The sequence below is a fragment of the Ursus arctos genome, unplaced genomic scaffold, assembly GCF_023065955.2.
Source record: "Ursus arctos isolate Adak ecotype North America unplaced genomic scaffold, UrsArc2.0 scaffold_33, whole genome shotgun sequence".
In the NCBI taxonomy this organism is placed as follows: domain Eukaryota; kingdom Metazoa; phylum Chordata; class Mammalia; order Carnivora; family Ursidae; genus Ursus; species Ursus arctos.
Window position 1 is genome coordinate 556540 of NW_026623019.1, and position 24514 is coordinate 581053.

Consider the following 24514-nt stretch of genomic DNA (forward strand, 5'->3'; position numbering starts at 1 on the left):
ACTTTTGTGTGAACATTGTGTCTCCTCACTGAGGTATACTGACCTGTAGCACTGTGTTAGCTCCGGGTGCACAACGTAATCTGATACTCACATACGCTGCAGGATCATCACCACAGTGAGTCTGACTGACACCCATCAACACACAGACTGCGGGTTGTTTTCTCTTGGGATGAGAACTTTTAAGATCTCTTAGCAACTTTCAAATATGTAATACCGTATTGTTCACTACAGTTGCTGTGCTGTGCATTCTAGCCCCGGGACTTCTTTTATAGCTGGAAGTTTGTACCTTTTGACCCCTTCTGAACATAAACTTCACTGTACTTGTATAAATGCTTGGAAGCGGGCCTGCTGGCCACACGTGGGTGTGAGTTTGCCTTCACAAGAAACTGCACCATTGTGTGTCCCCGCCAGCAGCGTACGTGGGCTGCACAATTCCACCTATTTGTTATGGGTCCGGGGAAGTCTGCAGGTGGGATGAGATCCTGGAGACACTTGCCCAGGGAGGGTGTGGCGCCTGGAATTGATATGTCAAGGGGAGGTGGGGGTCTGTATCTTTAAACACTTAACTGCTGTAGTAAGAATGCGGGTGTTAATTACCTGTATATTGTAAGAGAACGGGAAATGGAATATTTCTTACCAAAAAAGAAGACTGGGATGCCTCTAGAAATATGCAGGGTGAGATAATACACCCGTCTTCCCCCACCATTTGAAACACACAGAAATTCTGGATTAAGTTTAACATGTTTTAAGTACATTGTTAAGCTCAAAAGAAAGAAGTAGAAATGTCCCAAGAGCAGGAAATGAGGAGAGAAATCAAAGCCAGGGCAGTGTGTGGAGCTGGGGCTGGCTTGTCCTCATGCGCAAAGGAGAAGATGGCAGGTAGGGCAGGTCCCCCAGAGCCTCCGAGCTTCTCCCCCCAAGGCTGCCCACCCCCAGGGCTGCATGGAACGAGGTAGGGGGTGAATCTGCCTCACCACACCCCTGGCATAGACGCCCGGCCTGTGTGGGGCCCAGGCCCGGAGGGAAGGTAGAATGTGGCCCGGGGACATTTTTACAGCCCTTCCTACAGAACTGACACAGAAGAAAATGGCCCAGCTGAAGCCAGTGCACATTAAAAACTATACATTATAACAAACCTGCATTAAGTAAGAATTCTAGAAAACTCTGGACCAAAACTGCAAGGTAAAAGCTTAAGGTTATCAACATAATGACAGATAGAAACCTAATTCAGAATAGAGGACAGCTCTTTATAAAAGCCCATTCAGAAAAGAAATTTGACATGTATGCTTTTTAAAAATGTCATTAGGATTTAAATAATTGTAAAGCCAGTGGATAAATCAAACAACATGTTAAACGTTGCTACAGAGAAAATTAGAAGACTTATCTAAAGAAATCATCCAAAAGAACAGAAGGCTAGTTCGCTGGAAAACGTGCGTTGGGTTCAGAAGCTTGGAATGAGGCAGATCAGCAGAAGCTGCTCCAGGGTCCTGGCGGCGAGGGGGGGGTTCCTTGTCGGGCTCCCTCCGTCCAGGGGCGTTCTCTCGGGCAGCACTGGGAACAGTCCGTGTCCTTCCCGGCTGGAGACCAGGCACAACGCCTACATGACTAGGGACAGCTAGCCCTGCGCCTCGGCACCAATGCATCCTCTCCGAATGTTAGAGGAGCTTACGAGCTGTTTCCCAAGTGCTGCCCCGTTTTACATTCCCGCCACACTCATGCTAACATGTCTCTCCCTCTTTTATTTATTGTACTCTCTACACCCGACGTGGGGCTCGAACTCAGAACCCCGAATTCAAGAGTCGCTCTTCCGAACAAGCCAGCCAGGCGTCCCTGTCTCTTTTTCATTATAGCTGTCCTAGTGGGTATGGAGTGACTCTGTATGCTTTTAAGATGGATTTCATCCTAAGCATCCTGCAGATCTAGTGTTTTCTTATCTCGAGCTCTTTGTGATATTTAAAATTATTGTTGAATGCCTTTCTGAACTACCTTGTCTTACAAAGTTAGTTGTAATTTAAATTGAGAATAACCGTATGTTCATATATCCTGATGCCACCAGCTTTGATTCAGTCTTTAATTATGAAGTTTTTTATGTGTTTCAAATAGCGTATTTGTCTGACAAGCACAAACTGCCCCCCCCGTCACCATCACTGTCCACCCTACCCCCAAAAAGCCAATTATATTTTTCCCCAAGAACTTAAGAGTTTCATTTTTCAGTAGAAGCACGTTTGAGGTAATCCCCCATCTCCTGTCATTAATTACATGGTTTCCCTGTCCCTAACCATGTTCGCAGAAGGCAGGGTCTTCAGGCCAGACAGTCACAAGCCCTTTATGAGAATAGCACCGGCACTTCCTCCTGCAGAGATGGGGACAGAAAGGGCCGGACACGTGCAGGTGCTCTCAGAGGACGGAGGCCCTGGTGGAGTCCGCGGGGACACACGCCCGCACAGGGCGCTCTGCTCCCCTAGCTCTGTTAGTTTAGCACGTTGCTCACCACGTGTTCTGAGTTGTTTTTCAGGATCAAACTTTAGTATCTTCTCTGTGCATTTGCCTGCTTTAGAAGGGCAGTAGAACCCATCTGTTGGGCATTCCGTGTGTGTGGAAAAACCTTCTTTTGTTCCAAGCGTGTAAATGCTGTGCTTACAGCTACTTGATTTTGAAAACAGCATGGAATTTGTGTTTGTCCAAGGCTGAAGTATTACTTTTAGGAAACTGGAATCTGTTGTTTGGCTGTTTTGTCTTTAAAAAAAAAAGTTGGGTTCTGACTCTGTGAGCTGGCCTCTGGTTCCCCTTCCCACTGTTGCTGGGCTGCACTGTCCACGTCAGACAGTTGTGCAGGCCTCTGGGGCCCTGGGGCCTGAGTTCCCCTCCAGCCCTTCCGCACGGCATCTCTCTGTCCCCAGACAAAGCTAAAAATTGTTCCGGCCTTTCCCATTTCAGCCTCAGCCTCTGGAAATTAGTGTGTTTCTTCAAATGTTATTTAAAGTTAAAGATTAGCTGAATTCTTAAGAAAGATAAGCAGAAAGATTACAAACACACAAACATCTTTACAACTGAATTTTCATGTAGCAAAGATTTCTAAGCTGCAGCTTTTGGCCCTTTTATTTCAAACACGATCCAGCTAATTCTGCTTGAACAAAATCTTGTGCACTGTGTGTTCAGAATGGAGAGTGTCAGACAATTGAGCTTTTGTGTAAAAGACCCAAGGGGGAGTCAACAGTAAAATCTCCATGTTTTCAGACAACTTTTAAGCTTTTCCACACTTTGAAATATCAGGAGGGAGGAAATGTACTAAAAACAATTAAGAACACACAGAAGAACCATAAAAGTACTGTGCATAAGACCTTCAGGGAATAAAATCCAAAAAATACCTGTTGAAAGATGTGCCCTTGTCTATTGATCACGACCCAAGGAAAGGCTTTTTGATAGCTCCTGAAACAGTAACTCAAGGACCTCTGCGTCAAGAAGGGCTCCCGGGTGCTACTCTCACTCCAGGAAGATCGGGGAGACAAAGTAGATTTTATGTTCTTGGTACCAAGCCCTGGAGCCTCTCGACAAGTACTCCATGCATTTGTGGTCCTTGCTCTTCAGGACAGATGCGACAGCTGGAGAAGACCCAGGGAGACAGCTGGGTAGTCAGGGTGGCTTCAGGGCTTCCAGATGAGAAGGAGCAAAGCATTGTCTACCCTGGTTGGCAGCAGCAGAGAGGAGGCTGGTCTGTTTGTCCGTCTGCTCTGTGACGTAGTATGCTTCATGGGCTCAGGGATGCTCTCTTCCATGGTTTTATTTTGGTTGAAAGATAGACGTACAGAGAAGGGCACATGCTGCAAATATACAGTTGGATAAGTTTTCACAGAATGAACTTGTAGGGCCACCAGCCCCCGAGCTGCGTCCAGCCGCTTCCCGCAGGGCCCCAGCGCACGGCAGTTCTGTGTCCAGACGTCCCTCCATGTGGCCTGTGGACTTCCGTCATGTGAATGAGCCACAAGGTACTCGCCCAGGACTCTGTTCTTGGGCCTTTCCAGGTTCCGGCGTTTGTAAACAGTGCTGCTTTGCACATGTCTGTCAGTGACACGGGCGTGACTGCGGAGTTGTGGGGTAGACATATGTTCAGCGTTAGGGGCATTGCCGGAGCGTTTCCAAAGCAACTGGACCCGCTCGCGCACAGCCGCAGCAGAGAAGGGCTGTCATCACAGGGTGCTGAAACCTGATTCGTCCCTCATCTGCAGCCACGTGGGTGTGCATGTCGCCATGTTCCATCGTGGCTTCTGTGTGCGTTTCCCCGATGCTCAGTCCTATTCTGTTCCTCAGGATATACCCAACGTTTAATAAAGCGGCCGGGGTTTTTATTAGAACTCTCTTAACACACGTGACAGAGGATGGGACAGAAACCAGCTCACACCGGCTTCACAGAAAAGGCAAGGGAGTGGCCCCAGTAGTAGTAGAGGGCTGGAATGGCTCCAACAGTCCAAGAGAGGGTTACCTGAGCTTGAGGTCTCACCAAAGTGGAGGATTCCCTGCCCCACAGGCCTCTGCAGGAGGCTGCCTGCAACCCCCTGGTCTCTTTCCAGCCGAGTGTCCCCTGCAGGCAAAGGCTCTGTCCACATGTTGGTTGGCCCAGGGTGGACTGTTGGCCATTTGTGAGAAGCTGTTAGTCTGTGATGAGGACCTGAGCCGATTTTGTGAATGGGGCAGATCTGTTGCCAGAAGAAAGCGCGCCAGGTCTGACGGCCCACAACAGCGCCACTCTGAGTGGGTCAGACTGGGTTCGTCATGTGAGAGAGCATGAACCTGAAATACGTTTACTGAGAGCTCCTCAAGGAGCATAAACCAATTCAGCACAGCAAAGAAAACCCTCTGCCCTCATTTCCCGATTCAGGAGATACTGATGATGAAAATATGAATCATGATGAGTTCCCGGGCGGTCTGAAGAGAAATGAACATGTCAGAGTGTTTTCAGTGTTTTTACCTGTTTTGAGTCTCAAGTCAAACCCAGGGCCAGATGGGCCTTCCTCCTGCCCAGGCCAGCGGCGAGGGTGCCAGCGGGTTGGCCATGTGGTTTGTGACCAGACGAGAAGGCCTGTGTTGTTCTAGGACCTAACGAACAACTATGCGTTTTTCCTCAGATTCCTTCAGCGGAAAATGGGAACCTTAATTGAAATAAGGTGACACTTCAACCTAGCAGGACATAGAGGCTGCCCAGGGAGATTTTCCAAAGGTGGGAATCCTGAGCCTAGAAAAGGATAATAAGGAAAAAACTAAGGAAAACTGAATAAAGTATGGACATTGGTGATAAAAGTGATGAACTGATACTGGTCATTAATGGGGACACACGTACCACATCAGTGTTCGGTATTAATAATGTGGGAACTCTGTACCATCTTGCCAGCTTTTCTGTCAATCTTAAAACTGTTCTAAAAAATAAGGTTTATTTTTCTAAAAATTTGGTTAAGGGCCTTGGAGGAGCCCCAGCACGGAGGGTTCCTGCAGCATAACTGTCCTGGTTTCGGCGTGCGTCCACACTGCCCGCCTCCCCTCTGGTCAGCACTGAGCTGGGCTACAGGTCACCTGCAGCTGGCTTCGAGAAAGGCACGAGGGTCAGGAGGCCAGCTCAGCTTGGCTGCTTTACGTGGGGCTCTGAGTCATTGGAGCACCCTTGCGTGTCTCTGAAACATGTTTTTCTTATTCTTCAGATGGGCATCCTTTTAAACCCCACCTTGTAAACGTATCCTACGCTTCCACATGCACAGATGAGATAAACTCGGGCTGTCCTGCAAACAGGATGGACTATTTCATTGAGCCTTGTTTCCCCCTCATGGGTTAATTCTCTTGCCCGGTATTCATTAGCTCTGTCTGTAAAATAGAATTTAATTATGGCACCCTTGAGCCGCCTGGGTGGCTCAGTCCGTTGGGTGCCCAGCTCTTGATGTCAGCTCAGGTCATGATCTCGGGGTCCTGAGATCGAGCCTGTTTGTCCCTGTCCCTCTGCCCCTCCCCCTGCTCACACACGCACTCTCTCTCTAAAATAAGTAAATAAAATCTTAATAAATAAAAAGTCATCCTTAAATTCTATATCCAAACTATTCATCAAGTTTAAGGGAAAATTTAAAATATCATTAAAGATGAAAGGCCTCAAACATGGACAGTTGAAACACAGCCTTTCCTGGCACTGGCGCGGCCCTTCTGGAATGGCGGCAGAGAGGACGCACGGGGTGAGGAGTGCACAGGGGAGGCAGCATGAGCGCCTGGGAAGCAGGCGGGATCGTGGTGTCCAGTGAAGACAGAGGAAGCAGAGGCCCAAGCCACGAAGGCAAAGGGGGCTGAGCCTTTGTCCTGGGGAGCCTCTGGGGGTGGGAAGGTTGTTCCTTTGGCAGGGGGCCTGTCTGAGGAAGACAGGAACCACTGGGAGTGGCCTGCACTGTGGAGAGAAAACTAAGCACTTTCAGTAAGAAATAGGCACAGCAAGTTTCCTGTACTAGATTGGGAGCCCTTTACGGTTGGGAACTCAGGCCTCGTTCATGTCTGGCACGCGATATGGAATATATGAACAGACTTGAGGGACACTTGTGTTTCCCAGCAGATGTTTTCATTGCTACCATCAAAGTTGTGTTCCCAGAATGAATCATGTTACAAGTTGATTGTAATAACACTGTCCTGTGTATTACAACTATATTCGAATTCAGAAACAGCTATATGGTAGAAAGTTCACAAGCTCAGGTCCCGAAATCTGCCTGAAGTTTGAATCAGTTTATCCTTGTCATCTTGAGTGGCTATCATGATTTCCTGATTAATGCCCGGTTCAGTTTTGTTTAAATGGACATTCTGCCAATGCCGCCATGCGGCTGGCGAGGGTGGTGCGAGCGCCTGTGTGTCGAGGGCCTAGAACCTGCGGACGTTACGGGTAAATGTGCGTGTGTGTGTGTGTGTGTGTGTGTGTGATTTGTTTTTTGGAAGACAAACTCAAGACCTTAAAAATTCAACGTGTGAAAAAAAATGAGACCACAATAACTTTAAAGCTAGTTTCAGTGTTTTGGACAACATTACCTCGACATCTATGAAATAACGAGAGTTTAAACCTTAGTAATGATAAAATCGCCAGTGACTATCTGGAATGTTGCGTTCATTATCTGCTCGTATTTCGTTATTTTGTGAGCATGATTACATATTCACACGTACCTGAAGAGAAAGTTGAGAAGTTACTTCTAAAGAGTTTCTAGCATTTTTCTATTTATACGTGTGTATTCAGGTTCTTAAGGACCATTTCTGATGATTTTAAAAGAAACCAGTTTCGCTCACCTTTGAAATCATTAGTTGAGGAGGGGACAGAACAGCATTTCAGGGCTGCTGCTTGGCCCGCTCCCACCAGCGGTGACACCCGTGGTGACGCCGCGGTCTCGTAACCCTGACGCGGTTGCCCTCAGATGGACTCCGGCGTGTTTCTCGTCTGCATTCATGACTGATGTTGTTTGCCCGGTTCCCTGTTTCCGTTCTCGAACAGGGTGGGGGTTGCGGGAGAATTGTGTGTGTAAACTTCAGTTCTCTCTACGAGTCCCACATCCTTCTGCTTCTTTCAATTGCATTTGCTAGCGAGGTGTTCGTGGCCACAGTTCATGCCGTCGCCTCACGCATCGGCAGCTGCGTGGTTTCCTGCAAGTGCTGCTTGCTGTGCAGAGGGGGTGAGGGCAGGTTTGGGGGTCCGCGCCGTCTGGACGGGCCGAGGCGGGGCAGCTCCACTCGCCCCCTGAGTCCCTGGACGAGAAGCGGTGGGCGAGGCAGATGGTTTGTCCCCGGCCCGCGCTGGAGCCCCTGCCCCTCAGAGCTGCTCTCGGAACCGCTCTGGCAGAGGTGGGGCCGTCTCTGTGAGCAGCACCCCGTGGACGGTCAGGGCGGGTGGCTGTGCAGAGGAAACAGGCCCAGACAAGAAACTGGAGGGGGACATAGTGCATCCGGATTTTCTGTCAGGTAGGTGAGCTGTTTACAGGGGACAGTGTGGTCACTCTCACCCTTTGCCGAGTGAGCGGGTTCTGTCGGGAGGGAGCCCCAAGACGGGGTGGGCAGGGCGCCCGTGGACAGGCCAGCTCAGAGCACGCTGTGCCTCCCGCACAGAAGTCTTATGAGTACATAAAGCCAGACCAAGGATACACAGAACTTAAACATGCAATTATAAAATATGTAACTGAGGAGTTTTTTGAGAAGTTTTTGTAGCTTAATACAGTTAAAATGAAATATGAAAAATGTAACAGAAACTATAAGGAGTAGCAAGAAACATGGTTATGGCGATTCAGGAATTTCAGTTGGAAGATTCTCCTGCAGAGGCTTCAGAACCATCCTGTGACCTACGCAGCAGCACAGAAAGCACTCGAGCTTCTGCCAGGAGGCCTTGGGACAAGGAGGTGTTTGACATTCAGTCCTGGGGCCCGGGAGGACGCGGCCCAGGTAGAATGGGAGCGGGTGTGGGGAGCGTCTAATGGAGCAGAGGCCCCACTGCTTGTCCTGCTTCTGTTCCGAGGGCCATGCAGGACCAATATCCAGGCCCCCAGGCTGAACAGTCTGCTCTCCTTGCCGTCTCCTGGGGTCGCTTCCCAAGAAGAGACGCCATGAAAAATGTGGTGTGGTTCCCTCTCGACTTCTCTGGTGCATGCTGTCCCCTGGGCCCTGCCCTGCTGCCCCTCAGGTTTCTGCTGGTCTCAGGGGCCCCCGGGAGGGCACATCGGCCAGACCGCCGGGTGGGCAGGAATACCTGTGCTCCCACGAGACCTCAGCGTGGGCACTAGGGTTTGAACTTCATATAATTCTCCCATGGCACAAACTCTTCTTTTGATTTATTTCTGACCATTTATATATGTAGGAACCATTTTAGCCGGCTGCTGTGCAGACACAGGGTGTGGAATCTGCAGCTGCAGCCGTTTGCCGCCCCCACTCCGGGTGCCCCCCCTTACTGGCAGCCCAGCCACCCTTCGTGTGGCACTTTCTGTTAGGAAACTCCCAAGTCTTCATTTCTAACAAGGTGGGTCCCCGAGATGCCTTGCTTCTTCCCTAGGCTCACAGGACAAGACAGAAGTGTGAAGGGCAGGTGGGGGCAGCAGGAAGTGGGAGCGTCTGGACGGGCCCTGGGGGACCCAGGGCAGGAGACCAGACACCTCCAGGCACGCCCAGCCCTGAGGGATGTGCCGTCCCTGCCCGGTGACATTCTGGTTTTCTCCGGTTTACGAGCCTCTGTGGGCTTGGAATACAAGTTTGCTGGTTGTTTTACTAAGCAACATTTAGGACACATTTTTTTTACCGCCCTCCAGACCAGCGATATACCAACAGAGTTGCTCAGCATTTCCCAGTTATTTTATCCCGTGGTTCCTTGGTGTGGGGCCCCCAGGAACCTGCATCTGAAGGGGGTCGGGGACCCCGTGTAACCCACGCATGCGGTCTGGGGTCTGCTCCCCACCTCTCACCTCCAGAGCCCCGGGCGCGGACATAACTGGAGCTGCATGTGTGCCCCATTTCCAGGACCACACCTAGGAAAGCTGGAGCAGCACGGTTTACAAGAGGTGATTCAGCAGCGCTTGGTGTCTCACCTCGTGGGTGTTTACTTCCATGACCTAGAGTCTAGAGGAGCTGGTCTGCCCATCCTTTCTGTAATGAGAACACGCGAACATAGGCCTCCGTCTCTCCAGACTTGTAGCTTAGGACTTCGTCAGGATGTCAGCCGGTTGCGTGTCACGAGCATGCACAGTGGCGGCGGGAATCCTCCATGTCCTCGCAGGGCCCCCAGGGCTGCAGGGGGCTGGTTCTGTTATTTCAGACAGTGATGCTATGATGGATTTCTTCTCCAGAACTGACATACAATAGTCCTCTCTCCTCTGAGCAAGCCGTCACGGTCTGAGACCCTCCTCTGACCAAGAGGTCAGAGCCCCTGGCCAGCACGTGGCCCAGAAAATGCTCAGCATCCTTAGATTGTGGAACGATAACGCGCGTTCCTGCCTGTGCCTTCCCTTCCAGACAGAGGCGCCTTGTGGCTTCAGGAGTGGGGAGATTGCAGATGGGCTGATGTAGGGAGTCCACCGAGGGTGAAGAGGGCAGGATGACCCCAAGAGGGAAGGAGGGAGGCCCCTGGGGGAGGACCCAGGTGATCTCGCACTTGTTTGTGTCTGATATGTGTGTGCATCCCTCCAGTCTGTCCTCCTGGGCACTTTCCCTGGGAAGGGCCTGGTTGACGGGGCTTGGCGAAATGTGGATTCCTGCTGAGACTCAGAATTGGTACAGAAATAAGGAGGGAAAGCTTGTTCCTCTGGGAAAGCCACTAATGGATATGGAAGGATAAGGAGAGTCACCCTTTGGCGGTCCTCATGTGGCTGACTCAGTCCCTAGGCGGCCCTGGGGCCCAGACTGGTGAGTGGACATCCCACAAGAAGCAGACAGTGGCCAGGTCTCCGGCTGTCCCCAGGAAGACAGTTACAGAGGGAAAAGGGTGACTTCTGGCCACCAGCCCCGCACTGTGTACACGCAGCTCCCAACGTGGCATCGTGAGGACATGGCAAACCTGGCTGAGGCTCGTCCAGAGCCCTCAAGGCCCGCACCCTCCAAAATGCCCAGATGAAGGGGGCAGACTGGGGCGCAGGAGGGGCAGAACACCGAGAGGGGCATCTGCTAGTTGGATGGTTCTGTTTGGTAAAGCGGGAGAACGGCCCCACGTAGGGAAACGCTGAGTGTCGGCAGCATCATGTCTGCCGCTCGCTGGAGAGACAGGAGCGATGGTGGGTGTCGGGTTGTGGCTGAGCGTGCAGCGGTGGGTGACACAGGGTCCTGGACCCACAGAACCCTTGTTCAGCCCATAACAGCAGCATGATTATGATGTGACGTCTGTGATCACAGACTTAAAATGTGTGTAAGGGACCTGCCCCCGCGTCTGGCACAGAGAGACCGTGTACTCGCTGTTAGTCTCTTTCCCGCGTGAGAGCGGATTGTCATTCTTCTGTGTGCATGTCTAAGCCTCTGGTGCTGGGAGTAATTAGAACATTCATCTCCGAAGTCTTGGGTGTGAGTCGTAGCACAGATGCCCCCATGGCTCTGACCAAGCCACCAGCCCTCTGAGCTGCACAAGCCCCTCCCCGGACCCAGAAAATCATTAGCAGCTGTCACAGGGACCCCTGGCACACCCCCACCGAGAGCCACAGTGGGGGGGCTCTCTTCCCAGATCCTTGGAGTTTGCGTGCTGTGTCAGATAACTAAAACACGTGCCTCCTGATGGGCACAGTCCGTGGACTGGGGGAGTCCGGGGCCTCGCATGCAGGGAGCTCTGACCCCGAAGGAGAATTTTGCAGATGCGAGAGGCCGTGGAGACCGCATGGGGGTTTCTGGCTGAGGCAACGGGTCCTGTTCTCTGGAGTCAGGTGCTCCCATGCGTGTGGGCTTGTGGAGGTTAGTTTTGCAGGTCTCGGTATGCCAGTGTACCTTTTCAGCTGTCCCCGCACAGGGATGACTGGAGGGCTGGCTGGCTGGCTGATCACACCACCTCACTGCCCACTCCCAGCTACTCCCTGCTTCTCCTGGCACCGCGGCCTCCTTGTGGACCTGCCTGTGCCTTTGTCTCTTCCGTGCCTTGGGCTCTTCTTCGCCAACCGGAGTCCAGCACAAGGCCCACTGCCCCAGCCATGCCTGCTCTCCACATCTTAGCTGTCAGCACGACCGTGTCAGGATGGCAGCTAGACCGTGTTCCAGGCTCTGGAGTTGAGCATCTGTGTCCCGGCCCTGCCTACCTCCTGGCTACGTCTGTACCTTCCTCCACATTCCCGCAGCAAGCCAGCTCAGTCCCACCCAGGCTGGCTCTGAGGGGCTGCCATCTTGCCGTCATTCAGGTCTGAACCCAAGGGCACCCGCTTTAGGAGGCCCCGGGCCACCACCCTGTCACTGACCACGACATGCGTCTCTACGTGGGGCTTGTCACCTATCCCTGCATCCAGAACAGTGCGTGGCGCCAAGTAGGGCTTTACAGAGGCCGCTCTTCAGCTGAGGGGAGCAGAGCTGCCCAGGCCCCGAGAGTGGAGGGACATTCCTTGGAGAAACAAGGTCTCATTTCCGTAAAATAACACGCACCTGTTTTAGCCGTAATTTGCTGGGTTCGGACAGATGGCCTTGTGGTCCGACCCTCCCCCACACCTCCCCCCGCGACTTCCACTCTGTTGTCTCCTTCTCTAGACTCTCGTAAATGCGTCTGCCTCCTGAGGTGCGTCCATGCGCTGCGCGGATGCCGCCGCTGCTGCCGAACGTCGTTCTGTTGTGCAGACGGCCCAGGCTGTTTGCACACCCGCTGTGGGGGCGATGGGCCTGGCGGGACGGTCGGGAAAGGATTTCCAGTTTGGGGCTCTGATTAATGAGCAGTTGCAGGCAATTCTCTGGACATGTTTTGGGTTTTCTCAGGTAAATACTTAGGAGTGGGATTGCGTATCTAACTCCTTCAGAAGCCACCAGACTTACCCAGTTCCCACCAGCAACGGGCCCACATCTCCACCAAACTCAGGGTTGTCCGTCGTGTTTATGGTAGCCGTCTGGTAGGTGCAAGGTGCTGTCTCACTGTGGTTTTTATTTGCGCTCCCTAGTGACTCGTGATGCTACCTTTTCCCTTCCACCTCTCCTTTGGTTGGGTATCTTTAAACCCTTTGACCGTTATGTAAATTAGGTTGTTTGTCTTCTTATTAATGAGTTATAAGTGTTCTTTACATGTAGTCTGAGGCTGGCCTTTTTAAGAGCGGTAATTTCTAATTCTAATGAAGTTATTACCCAATTTATTTTTCTTTTGTGGATCCCAGGTTTTGTTTTGTACCTGAGAAAACTTTGGCTAACCCAGAACTACAAAGATTTTTTTATTTTTCATAAGTTTTATAATTTCAGCTCTCACTTTGAGATCTGTGATCCGTTTCTGTGTATGCGATAAGCATGGAGGCTCACTTTTCTACCTGTCTACATTCTTGTCCCGGCACATCTGTTGGAAAGTCTGGGATGCGTTTTGTCCCCCCGTGAAACGCCACACATACGCTGGACCAGGCTGTCTTCAAATACAAGATGTTATTAAAATATGACCATATCCAATTAAATGGGGGAAGGGATAGTCTTTTCAACAACTGATATGGAGACAGCTGAATATTCACAGACAAAAGAATGAAGGTGGACTCCTACCTCACATCATCTACAAAAGTTAACTCAAAACGGGTCAAAGCCCTAATTTTAAAAGCTAAAAATATAAAACTCTTAGGAAAAAAACATAGGTGTAAATTTCTGTGACCTTGGGTTCAGCATTGGTTTCTTAGCTATGACACCAAAAGCACAAGCAAAAAAAAAAGACAAAAATAGATAAATTGGACTTCATCAAAATTAAAAACTTTATACAGGTGACACCAGTAAGGAAGTAAAGAGACAGTCTACAGAATGGGAGAAATCCACCTCTCTGACAAGTGATTTGTATGCAGACTATCTAAAGAGCTATTACAATTCAATAATAAAAAGAAAAATAGCCCAGTTTAAAAATTAGGCAAAGGATCTGAACACACATTTCTCCAAAGAAGGTGTGCAGATGAATGAACACATGTGAAAAGGCTCCAGCATCCGTGGCCATCAGGGAAAATCGGGGAAATGCAAATTCAGTGACCTCCCACCTCATACCCACCAGGAGGACAAGAACGGTTTCTGAGAGGGGGTGATGACAAACGTTGTCAGCAAGGAGACGGCGAAATCAGGACGGTCAGACACTGCGATGGAGTCACGGAAGTGGGCGGCAATTGGGCAGTTCCTCTGTGGTTACCAGGAGTCCCCACAGGACTCAGCGGTGCCGCTCCCAGCGCATGTTTCCAGTAGCCAAAAACCAAAGAACCCCACGCACCCATCAGCTGATGAATGGATGAACAGTGGGTTGTTACTCAGACACATAAAGGAATGAGCATGGACACCGGCTGCCGCGTGGTCACACCCTGAAAACGTACAAGGGAAAGAGGCCGGTCACACAAGACACATCTGGGATGATTCCATTTGTCTGAAATGCCCAGAACGGGACATCAGTCGGTCCGTGCTCGCTGCCTGCTGCCTGGTGGGCACAGAGGGGTGAAGGGGCAGTAGCTAAAGGAACAGGGCTTCTGCAGTTGGACGGCAGAGATGTTGTATGACCTTTGAATACACCAAAAACCCCTGAATTATATACACTTTAAAGGAGTAAATGTAATGTGAATTAGATCTCAATTTTTTTAAAAAAGTCATTGAATCAGCCAGACATAATTTTTGGGAAAATAGTGAAGTCAAGATGAATTAATGTATCTGTGGACACTCAGGACAAGGTTTCCCATTCGTGTGAGGGGGAGGCAGGCAGGGTTCCCTGGTCCCTTCCCCTTCGGCACTGGGCTGGTATCACGGGCGCGTAAACGCAAGGCTGATTTTCTCTAACGCTCTTAAAAATTCTGTTCCCTTTGGACCGGCAGCCAAGCGAGCAAAGCAAGTCTCTGGCGTGAAAGGGTCTGACCCCAAACCAGCGTCCCCACAGCCACCACTGCTGCTGCACAGACACCAGGGGCGTTCTTGAATGCAGACCCCCAGGCGTGTGGCAAGCAGCTGAGGAAACACCCATGTTGAATCATCACTTAGGACAGGCTTCCTGTGGAAGCTGACGTCTGCATGTGCAGAGCCCGTTCCTGGGCTTCCTGACAACACCGCCCGTTAGATGGAGTCATACGTAAAACTTCTAACCACTGCTGAAACGTGCTAGTGTGCATTCAGAGCTGCGTCCCATGTCACAACGTCTCTGTTCTCCCACGGCGTCATCGCACAGCGCGGTCTCAGCCCGCACTCTGCCTGTCTGGTCGCCACCACTGGCCTGCGGGCTCGTCTGTGCTGCACACGGGATACGAAAAGCTGATAACACGGGCCGTGTTATTACCTTGTGTAAAAGGCAACTCACCCCCCACCCCGCCGCCGCCAAAACTCTCCAGAAACTTACTGGGTACCTGACCTCTTCCTGATGTCGGGATTTCTACTTGTTTTTTGTTTTTAAACTAGAGAGAGTGTATCTTTTAGTGAACGCTTATCTAAACCCTCCTTTGGCTTTTGAGGAGGCCTGGCCAGGCTGTGCAGTCCGCCTGGAGGCTGAGCCTGCGGTGTGTTTGCCGCCCCCGGGCCCCACACTGGAGCAGGCCCCGGCCTCGTGCGGCCGCGCCCCACAGCCTGGGAGCTGGCCTGCCGCGCTCACGTGTCCCTCGCTGCGGCTCTCCCGCAGCTGTTATTAATTTAGAAGAGCCTGAGGTTTAAAAAATCAACCAGCACTTTCCATTTAAAACACTTAGGTATACATTTTTGTCATACATACAGTTTCGCTGAAATTAGAAACCGTCTGTAAGCTTACACCAGGCCGAGCCCAGCATTTGGTCAGAACAGCTCGGTGTTTGGACGTGATCATGCTCGGTCGGCATCTTTCACACATGGGTCTGGGAGCACTGGCCTCACACGCTGGCAGCAGAGGCTGTCTTCAGGCTGGCCCCTTAGAAGCTGTGACACGTCTTTGTCCCTAGAAGACCTCCTTCTTGGGGCTGATTGGGTTCTGTCCACTGAGTACTTGTGTCCTCAGGAAGGTCCTGTCCTCTGAAGCCCCAGGTTCTGCCAACCACAGCGCCAGTCCTGCCCCTCTGTCCCATGAGGCTCCGTGTGGGACACGGTGGGGCTCGCATCTGACCTCGGCGTCAGCCTGGGTGTCTGTACACCAAGCACGGTGGGAGGAGGGGGAGATGTGGCTCGGACGCTGGCCCGGGAGCCCAGAGGCTTACTGCGGAGCCTGCCTCATCCATCTTCCCCCAGCCCTGCAGTCCATTCCCCAGACAGCAGACCTCAAAGTCAGGTGTATGTCCCGGTGTCCATTCTGCTGTGAGGACTAGGAAGATACATTTTTCTAGAATGTTAGGCGGAGGGGAAATCCAACCCTACCTTAAAAGGTCCAAGCCTAGAAACCTATGGAATTCCACTTCGTTTTCCTGTTAGAATACCTTTGACTCTAAAATGGCACGTGATCTCCTCATGAAGCTGGCCAAGACCCTGTTAGCCAGGGCGGCCAGGCACACCTCCGGGGGAGACCGATGCAGAGGTCACCAGGGGCCCCCAGTGGCCCTGCTCCTGATGTGCAGATGGGCAGGGGCATTGGGCAGCAAGTGTGAGGATGGACAGGGTGGGAGCGTCCACTGTGGCAGGGGACTGCCCAGGGGTCACAGTCTGAAGAGCTTTTAAGGCCAAATGCTAAATAAAGCTCCAGAGAACAGCAGTAAGCGTCCTGGCAGCACCCAGGCGAGCATCATCTTGGTGGGCTGCTAGGAACACTGCAGAGCATGTGTGACTGGTCTTCGCAGGCCACCCAGGTCTCGAGAATAGGACAGATTAAGGGCCCGCCCCAGAGCAGAGGGGTCTAGGGAGGCAGCATGGCCAAAGGCCGGAAAGCCCTGGGGGACAAACAGGTGAAATCGGCATGAAGCTCTTCTCTAATCTGCTGGGGGCTAGAGGGTGTAGGCACATGGGGGCCGTGGAAAGATCCAGAACAGGCAGCACCAGCGAGCACAGGAGGCAGGAGTGGGGTGGCCCTGATGCCGCACACTGGGTCTGAGACCCCAGAGGAGCTCCAGCAGGACCAGCCAAGAGGGCCCCTGGCTGCGCACAGGATGGAAATCAAATGTGAGCCAGAGGGAGGTGAGAGTGCAGTTTACTGAGCTGATAGACACAGAGCATCTGGGAGACGTGGAAAGGAGGGAGTCTCGTCTTTGTTCGGGGTCTTGGGGGTTTTTACTGAGGACAGTGGTCTGATGCACATGTCCCCTCAGGCACCCAGGAACCGTGAGAACCAAGACGAGGGCCCAGGTGTTACTCCTGGAAGCCAGGGGGCCTTGGCGTTGAGGTGTCTAGCACTGGGGGTCTGAAATACGTACGTGATGGCTTCCAGTCATTCTTACCTGGTCCTGCCTTAGATGTGATCTCTTTCTCTTCTAGAGAAACCACTGACTCCTGGTCCCTCACAAGAAGGGTGGACACCATTTGCATTGAGACATGTGTAGAGTGGGGGTGCAGGTCCCAACAACAAAAGCAGCAGGAAAAGGGGCCAAGAGCAGAAGTTTGTGGAGGGCTTCAGTTTCCCCGTCTCATCCAGGGCACCCGCAACCTGACTAAAGACCTTCACGAGGGCTCCTGGCTTCTGTCACCTGATTTTTCTGTACCTGCTCCCTCTCCCACAGGAGAAGTACCCAGAAGCTGTGCACCTCCCGGAGGGGGCTGCCTCCAGCTACATGGTGGTCCAGAGCACCCGCCAGCCAGGGTAAGTGCGGATGCCCCGCGGGCCCGGCCTCCCCAACACCCACACGGTTGCTTGCTGTTAAAAATGAGGATTACAAATGGTAGAAAACAAATGTCAGCTACCTTCCAAACATCTTGATGTGTCTGTGGAGCCGTGTTGGCCGTGCAGCCATGGGGAGGACAGTGGGGTGTGGGATATGGGGAAATGGCCAGTGCTGCCGGGCTCACTGCAGGGGTGGAGGGAGCAAGGAGGGGAGGCCAGGAAGAGCTGGAGCTCTGTCTTGATGGGCTGACCTCACAAAAGGCCGGGAGGCAGCAAGTACTGGCTGAAGGGAGGATTCACGGGGGTCCCGTGTATGCACGGTCTGCTTCAGAGTGCCTGAAGGGGCTTCGTTTTCAAACCTTAAAATGGTGCCGTCATCACGTAGGCTCCTCCGACTTGCCTTTGTTACTCAGTGTTATTTCCAAAACGAGCTTCTGGTGATGTGTGTAGCTATGTGCAGTTCATTTATTCTTGGTAGTTCTACTCCATCAACTGTATTTCTGCTTTCTTCGGGTCTTGGGCATTTGGGTTATCTGTCGTTTCCCACTATTTCTCACGCTCCTGTCCCTGTCCCCGGACACCCAGGCTTCTGTGGCTGGAAGTGAAATTCCTGGGTCGTGGGGTGGATTCAGCCTCCCATCACTGCCGATGCTCTTCAGACGACGTCACCAGTTCGTGCTCCGCACCGGCATGTTTTCCGCGTGCTGCACGTCACCCGCAGCCCCACGGCCACGTCGTGGTTACAGAACAGCATCTTGCTGGGCCTTGGGGTCCATTCCCCTCTTTGTTCATGTCACACGTGCTTCCCTGAGCAGATGTGCGTGTCCGTGACCGGACATCTTCAGGAGCACCTCCGCGGGGAGGGTGGCAGGTGCCACACAGGCTTTCCACCGGATTTCAAACAGCACTTAGGGACGCATCTTACCTCTTTCAGGTTCGAACTGGTCATCGTTTGGAGGGTGCAGATAGACGAAGAAGGGAAGGTGCTGCCGAAGCTGGACCTTCTCCCCAAAGCGCCACAGCAAGGTACGGGCCCAGGGGGCGGGGGTGCGAGGACTTCTCACTGTGCCTAACAGGTGCCTGCTTCTGTCGTCTGGTTTTCACGGCAAGAATCAAAAGTGGAAGATCTCAGTGTATGGTTTGTATCAATTTATCAGTAATCGGAAGGCAGAGGCGAGGAGGGACTGTTCTGTGCCCACCTCTGGCGTGCAGGTCACCATCACAACAGTCCTGGGTCGGGAAGGAGGGAGGTCTCAGCCCGTCTTGCTCTCCCTGCAGCCCTGCAGCTGGACCGGAACCGAGTCTTGGAGACCGCGCCTCTCAGCTTCCGAGCCCTGCTGGGCGCGCTGGGCATTGAAGCCGCTCTCGAGAGCCTGATCAAGTCACTCTGCACAGCGGACTACGGCCGGTTCCCGGCAGACTCGCAGGTGTGTGGTCCTCCGCACAAACGCCACCTTTAGGACGTGCTGTCTGTGCGGTCTCAACACATTATATAAACTGGCAGGACATGGAAAAATAAACACAGCTATCTGAGTACAAAATGCCAGACAAGCAGCGTGTTCAGTGCTTAGGGTGCCTGGCGGGCTCAGTTGGGGGGTGAGTACAGGGTGAGTGTCCACCCCTGGATTTGGGGGAGCGGCTGGTCCTACCTCTCACCAAATCTGAGGGTGGAGGCGTCCTGGAGGTTGGCCTCCCCTTGCCACCCAAGGGCCTCACTCCTTAACATTCCTGATACCTGGGGTGAGGCACCGCCTGCCTTGCCCTGTAGAGCAGAACTCACTCTTCTTGGTCTTCACATAAAAGTGGAGCAGTCAGCTTAAAAAATGCAGTAATATAGACTTGACCCCTCCACGCCACCCCCGGGGCACCACTGGCCGCCGCCGCCCCATTTAAAAGGTTAGAATTGGTAGAAACATTGCTTGAAACCACAGTCAGGGAAGGGGCCACACTGGAGTGTAGGCGGAGACCACATAGGGTAGGACCCTGTCCGTCCCAACCCCCCCTGTGGATGCTGGTTTCGGCCAGGATGGGCCTGGGAGGTGGCCGGGCTCCTGTGCACACCATTCTCACACAGGCCAGCACCAAGGAGCTTCCTCAGGCCAAAACAACACAGATGCTTTCGTCCACACGTGTCCCTGCAAGGGGTGTCTCCACAGCCCACCCTAACGCACATGGAGGAGACACCTGTCATCTGAATGTCTTTCTGAAACTCCGCGTGCGGAAGAAGTAAATGTTAGGACAAAGCTGAATAAATTCTAGGAGAGCTGGCTTGATTCAAACAAGTATAATTCTCAAGTTATCACAAAATTCCCCACAAAAATTTACAATCAGCAAAATATTCTTATTTTTCACGTAGCATTTTCATACAATTCCGTGGTTTTGCTATTATAATCTTATGTTACAATAAACCTTCATTAGTCCCTCAAAACAATGATATAAATAATCTGTACAACCTACCGGAGAATAAAAAACCGAAGCCAAGGTTCCCCACGGTTTTCATAGCAGCCGGGCACACCTACGGTGACCCCAACGAGAACCCTCTTGGTGCCAGCCAGGAGTTGCTCATCTTGCAGGAGCAGGGACACGCCGCGGGGTCTGGCACAGCCAGCGACCTCCCCAAATGCCTGGCACACAGCCACCCTGCCTCCAGCTCCGCAGCAGCAACCGCCTGCGGCGAGGAACACCTCGTCTCCCCTAAAGTTAGACAAAGTCATTCAGCTAAAAAGAAAGTCGGCGCTCGTGTGAGTGGTGTCCACCCCTGACCTGAGGTGCTCCCTGATGACCCTGTGCAGAGCGGTGGCTGTGGCACCTCCACAGAGACCCCGAGTCCACGCAGCTCAGGACCCATGTCCACACCAGCCACCCATCACTCTCTGCAGCTGAGAGCCCACTAAACCTGTGCTGACCGGTGGCTCGCACGGAAAAAGTGACCATGTAACTCAGCTGGGAAAGTTCCAGTAGTATCCATGTTTTCTTTCAAGTCCAAACTGTAAGATGTACACGACAATTCAAGTTTTCTAAGTTAGAGTCTGGTGGTAGGAGATCCAAACCTTGGGTCTTAAGGCTTTTACATCAGAGATTAGACATGAGCCCTGGGTGGGGAGGAGGAGCGGCCCAGAGCGGAAGGTGTGGGGACACCGCACGCAGCATCACTCACGTCCGACACTCCTCGTCCTCCAAGGTTTTTCTGGTGATCTTCCATCCTGGGGTTACCCAGATGCAGCCCCACCTGAACAGGGGTTAAAAAGCAAAAACATTCACAGCCAAAGGTCACCCAACACAACAGAAAACAGCTCTCATTCAACCTTCACATCCTGTGTTCAGGTTTCAAAGATGCCGCAGGAAGCGCCTAGACCTTATGCAGAACTAACGTGCAGTCCTCGCTCTCCTTGAACCTGGTCGACACCACGGCTGCGTCTTTGGCGTGTACAGTCTTTGAATAGAAGTTGACGATCTTGCCATCCAGTTTGTACTGGTGAGGAATGCTCTCATAGGGCTTGAGGTCAAGGTCCAGCACAGACACGGAGAAAGCAAACCTGGATCTCGACGAGGGGACGACAGGCCTTTGATCAGAGCTGGAAGTGAAACAGCAGCTTCAGGACACGAACCCCACCCTTCACCCTGCTCAGGGCATGCACCCCGCCAACGCCTGCTGTGACACCCACCCCCGCACTGACGGGAGGGCTGGCAGGGGTTCCCCAACCCCTGCTAGTATGAATGAGCACTGAAAGGGGCACTTGACCAGGAGTCAGGAATCACTAACCCTGAGAACAAGGAGAAAGTCGACTTGGCCTGTCCTCAACCCAACGGAGCCGACTCCCCTTCACCCGCCTTTTCCTACATCTGGTGAGAAGCCCTTGTTCCCTGAGGCTCTTCACATTTGGAGAGAGTTGTGATTTCATGCTTTAGTCTCAAATCTCATCTGCAGGGTCTGATGTTTTGGTTTTAAGGCTTAGTTTGTGGGTTTTCCAAACATCAAAATAGTCATGTGCTTATAATAGAAAAGGAACAATTATTTGTATTAAGACCAATTCTGAATTTTGTACTAAAATTGCTGTGTATCCACCCCACTCAGCTCTCCGAGTGCTTGGTAATATTTTGCACCCAACAACTGGTTAAATATGATATGAGCTCAGTTTAGCCCATAGTCCGAGCCCGAGTCCTGGTTTCCCCACGCTTACTCTTCTAGATTTAGAAAGCATCCCAAAACAACACGAATTTCAAAAGCTCCTGCCTGGGAGGGGAAACCACTGAACTCCTGCCCCGAAATACCCTCTGTAGGGAAAAGGGAGCCCTGGCTCAGCTGCTGGGTCGTGGTTATTCCCTCCGGAATGGCACTGAAGGTCCGGCTCCTGAGGCCTGCGCTCCGGGCAGCAGGGCCGGGACAGCACCGCTCCAGCCCCCAGCCGGTTTCCCGCGACCGAGCCGGCACCTGACAAGGTGACGTGCACAGAGATGGGTATCGCTCAGCACACGGGCTGCCTGTGTCTGTGTATCCACCACAAGCTCCCCTGAGCCCACGGCATAGCTCCAGTGCTGCGCCACGGGGCTCCCGGGACACGAAACCCCGCCCCCGCCCCGTCTGCATCTGCCAAGCAGCTGGTGAAGCATGCCAGGCCAGCCGGCCCTGCACGTTCCCACACATTCCTGCGTGTGTGCCTGTTTCAGGAAGGCCAGTGGGTGACATCCGCATGCTTCTGTCATTGGACAAGGCCGGCTCAATCCAGTGAACGCTCACTGCAGGCACTTCCTCACAGGATCGCAGGGGTCCTCGACTAAACAGAGCAGCCTTTTTGTATTTCGGTTACACCCTATGAACATCCCTCCGTGTTTCCTATCTACTCCGTGCCTGCCACGGAGCGGCAGTCCTGGGAATGTTTAGTTCAAAAGCATCTGAAAAACGGGTGGCTGGCAGCCAACGATAAGGTCATCTTGACCTGGGAACACATGTCAGAAGAATGTGGAACATTCCACAAACGCTATGTGTGGGGTTTGGCACCCTGAGGATCAATGCTGAAGACGCCGTCTAATTAGCAAGAGAAGATTACCAGGTTCATCCTGAATTCCTAAAAAAAGGCAGGGGAGGGGACCGGACAAGGATAATAATGTCCAGGGAGAGTGCTGCCCACAGGAAGCTCAGCAGTGGACGTGCTGTCCCACAGGCGCGGGTGGGCTGGGAAGGCTGGCGTACTGGGACCTGGTGGAGGATCTGCAGCCTCTCAGGCCTCCAAGCCTCAGTGGCACGTGGAGCCTTGAGAGAGAGGAATTTGTACCACAGGATCCAAGCTGCTTCTAAGTCTTTGGAGTATTTTCTCAGAAAATCACAGTCATCTTTAATAGGACAATCTTTTTAAGGTACTCTCCATAAATCACAAGCTTCTAGAGAGCAGCAGGAGTTAGCAAGCCGTGGTGAGTTACTAGGTGTCGTGTAGGCCACGGACATCGGCCTGTCAGCAGACGTGGCCCTGCCAGGACGCTCTAACTGCAGGGACACGGACACGGAACGCACAGCAGGCAGCTCACCTTGCATCCTGCAGACAGGGGGAGAGTGCAATCATGATAGAACAGTCCTTCGCAGTCATGGCCACCCGGTACTGCTGAACCTATGGGGGACGAAGAGGTCAGCTCCAGGACCACACCCCCACCACAAGCACCCGGCACGGTCCAGGAACTGGCTACAGACCCAGAGGTGAGTGAGGAAGCCCCAGGCCAGCTCTGCCCACCCGCCCTGACCTCTCACTGAAAGTAGCATGTGGACCCCGACTCCAAACACTAGGACACAGCTTGTCTTCAGCAAGGCAGCCAGTCTGCCAGCTTGGAAGTTTGCTACCTGGGCTACCGGGCCTGATGGTGCTGGGCCAGATTCACTCTACACATGCCCAGTGAGGCCAGCTCGGGTCAAGCCACCACCACGAATGACACTGCAGACGGAGGATTGCCAGGCTCTGTGTGAACTCACCTCACCCCCAGAGGGACCCACAGCCGGCCTGCTCAGCACTGCCCTGCGATGGCAGGGCTGCTCTCGACACTGGGCTTGAACACGTGCACGCACCAGCCCGCCACCACATCCACCAGGACTGCCCGTGCAAACCAGCGTGCTCCGGGGGACCCAGCTCGTGAGGCCCTGTGCGCCCCCCTGCACATCAGACATACAGAGAGGTTCTAGAAAGCATCACCTCGGTGTAGAGTCTGGAGCATCCCCCCCCTCCTCGACGTTTCACATTATTACTTGAATTTTTCAGATTGAATAGCTCTCACTTTTACAAAAATAAACTAATTACAAAAAAGGAAATGGGCCTTACAGGTCGTCACTGGCCTCAACATCATGTGCTGACAGATCAGTCTCACGTTCCCTGTAGCCCTTCCCTCTGAGTCCCACCCCGAGGAAACATCCAGTTCCCACCTTCCCCTGTGCACAACCACCTCAGGCCGGCTAGTGGCTCTTTCGGGGCTTGCAAAACTTCTTCTACACTCGGTTCATTTGGCTAAGAAATCAGGTGTTTCACAAAATACATAAACATAAAAAAGTATACAAGACAAGCCAGAAAAGAATGACAGATCTGAATTCCCAAAGATGAAAAGTGTCTACACAACACCGTCCTAACAGCAATGTGGAAGACAGATCAGCAGCAATCGCAGACCAGCACCAAGGCATCAAGTGCCAGATCCATTTGGAAGAGGATACTTCCCAAAGAAGGTGTGGGACCCAATAAAGAGACAAAAGAAAACAGCCAATAAACATATGAAAAGATACCAAATCTTACTACTCATCAAGGAAATGCAAATTACATCAAACATTTTTCACTCATTAGATGCACAAAACTACACATAAAATCAGATACAAAATGGGAGGGCCAGACTCACTTCGAGTAATGTATAATCAGGGGCCAATTTGACTGCAGAGGTCCACCAGAGAAAGCTGGACAAAATACCAAAACCGTCTGCTACAAGGCAGTGTGAACAGGAGCAGGGAGAGTGGCTGGACCAGTGGGGGGAAGACAGACATTTGGGTCTTTTCTGCCCTGAGACAGGGTTGACAATTTGGGAGCGTCGGCCGAGAGGTATTCTCACCAACCTCCAGGGCTATGGGGACAGTAACCGTGTGAACCTTCTCTTCAGGTTAGCACCCAAAGCTGCACCTTGAGACTGAGGAAGCCACAGCTGGCAGCCTTCCAGGAC

At 52.4% G+C, this 24514-nt stretch overlaps 2 protein-coding genes across 7 annotated transcripts in view; one reads left to right on the plus strand and one right to left on the minus strand.

Moving 5' to 3' along the window:
* CENPP (centromere protein P) overlaps window positions 1–24514 on the plus strand; it is a 245062-nt gene that overhangs the window by 215188 nt on the left and 5360 nt on the right. For 3 of the 4 annotated variants that reach the window (XR_008956908.1, XM_057305652.1, XM_026519134.4), the window contains exons 6-8: window positions 17235–17314; window positions 18270–18361; window positions 18614–18762. Coding sequence is in view for 3 of the 4 variants with exons in the window: in XM_057305652.1 (XP_057161635.1) it covers window positions 17235–17314; window positions 18270–18361; window positions 18614–18762 (321 nt within the window). In the remaining variant the exon portion in view is untranslated. Of the gene's footprint in view, window positions 1–17234; window positions 17315–18269; window positions 18362–18613; window positions 18763–20659; window positions 20748–24514 lie in introns of those variants that run through there. The other variant, XM_026519132.4, reaches the window with a different exon arrangement.
* IPPK (inositol-pentakisphosphate 2-kinase) overlaps window positions 19605–24514 on the minus strand; it is a 45041-nt gene continuing 40131 nt past the window's right edge. For 2 of the 3 annotated variants that reach the window (XM_048218316.2, XM_048218317.2), the window contains exons 12-13: window positions 22859–22938; window positions 19605–22110 (exon numbers count right to left, since the gene is read on the minus strand). In XM_048218316.2, coding sequence (XP_048074273.1) covers window positions 21513–22110; window positions 22859–22938 — 678 coding nt within the window. In that variant the 3' untranslated portion in view covers window positions 19605–21512. The remainder of the gene's footprint in view (window positions 22111–22858; window positions 22939–24514) is intronic. The other variant, XM_026519128.4, reaches the window with a different exon arrangement.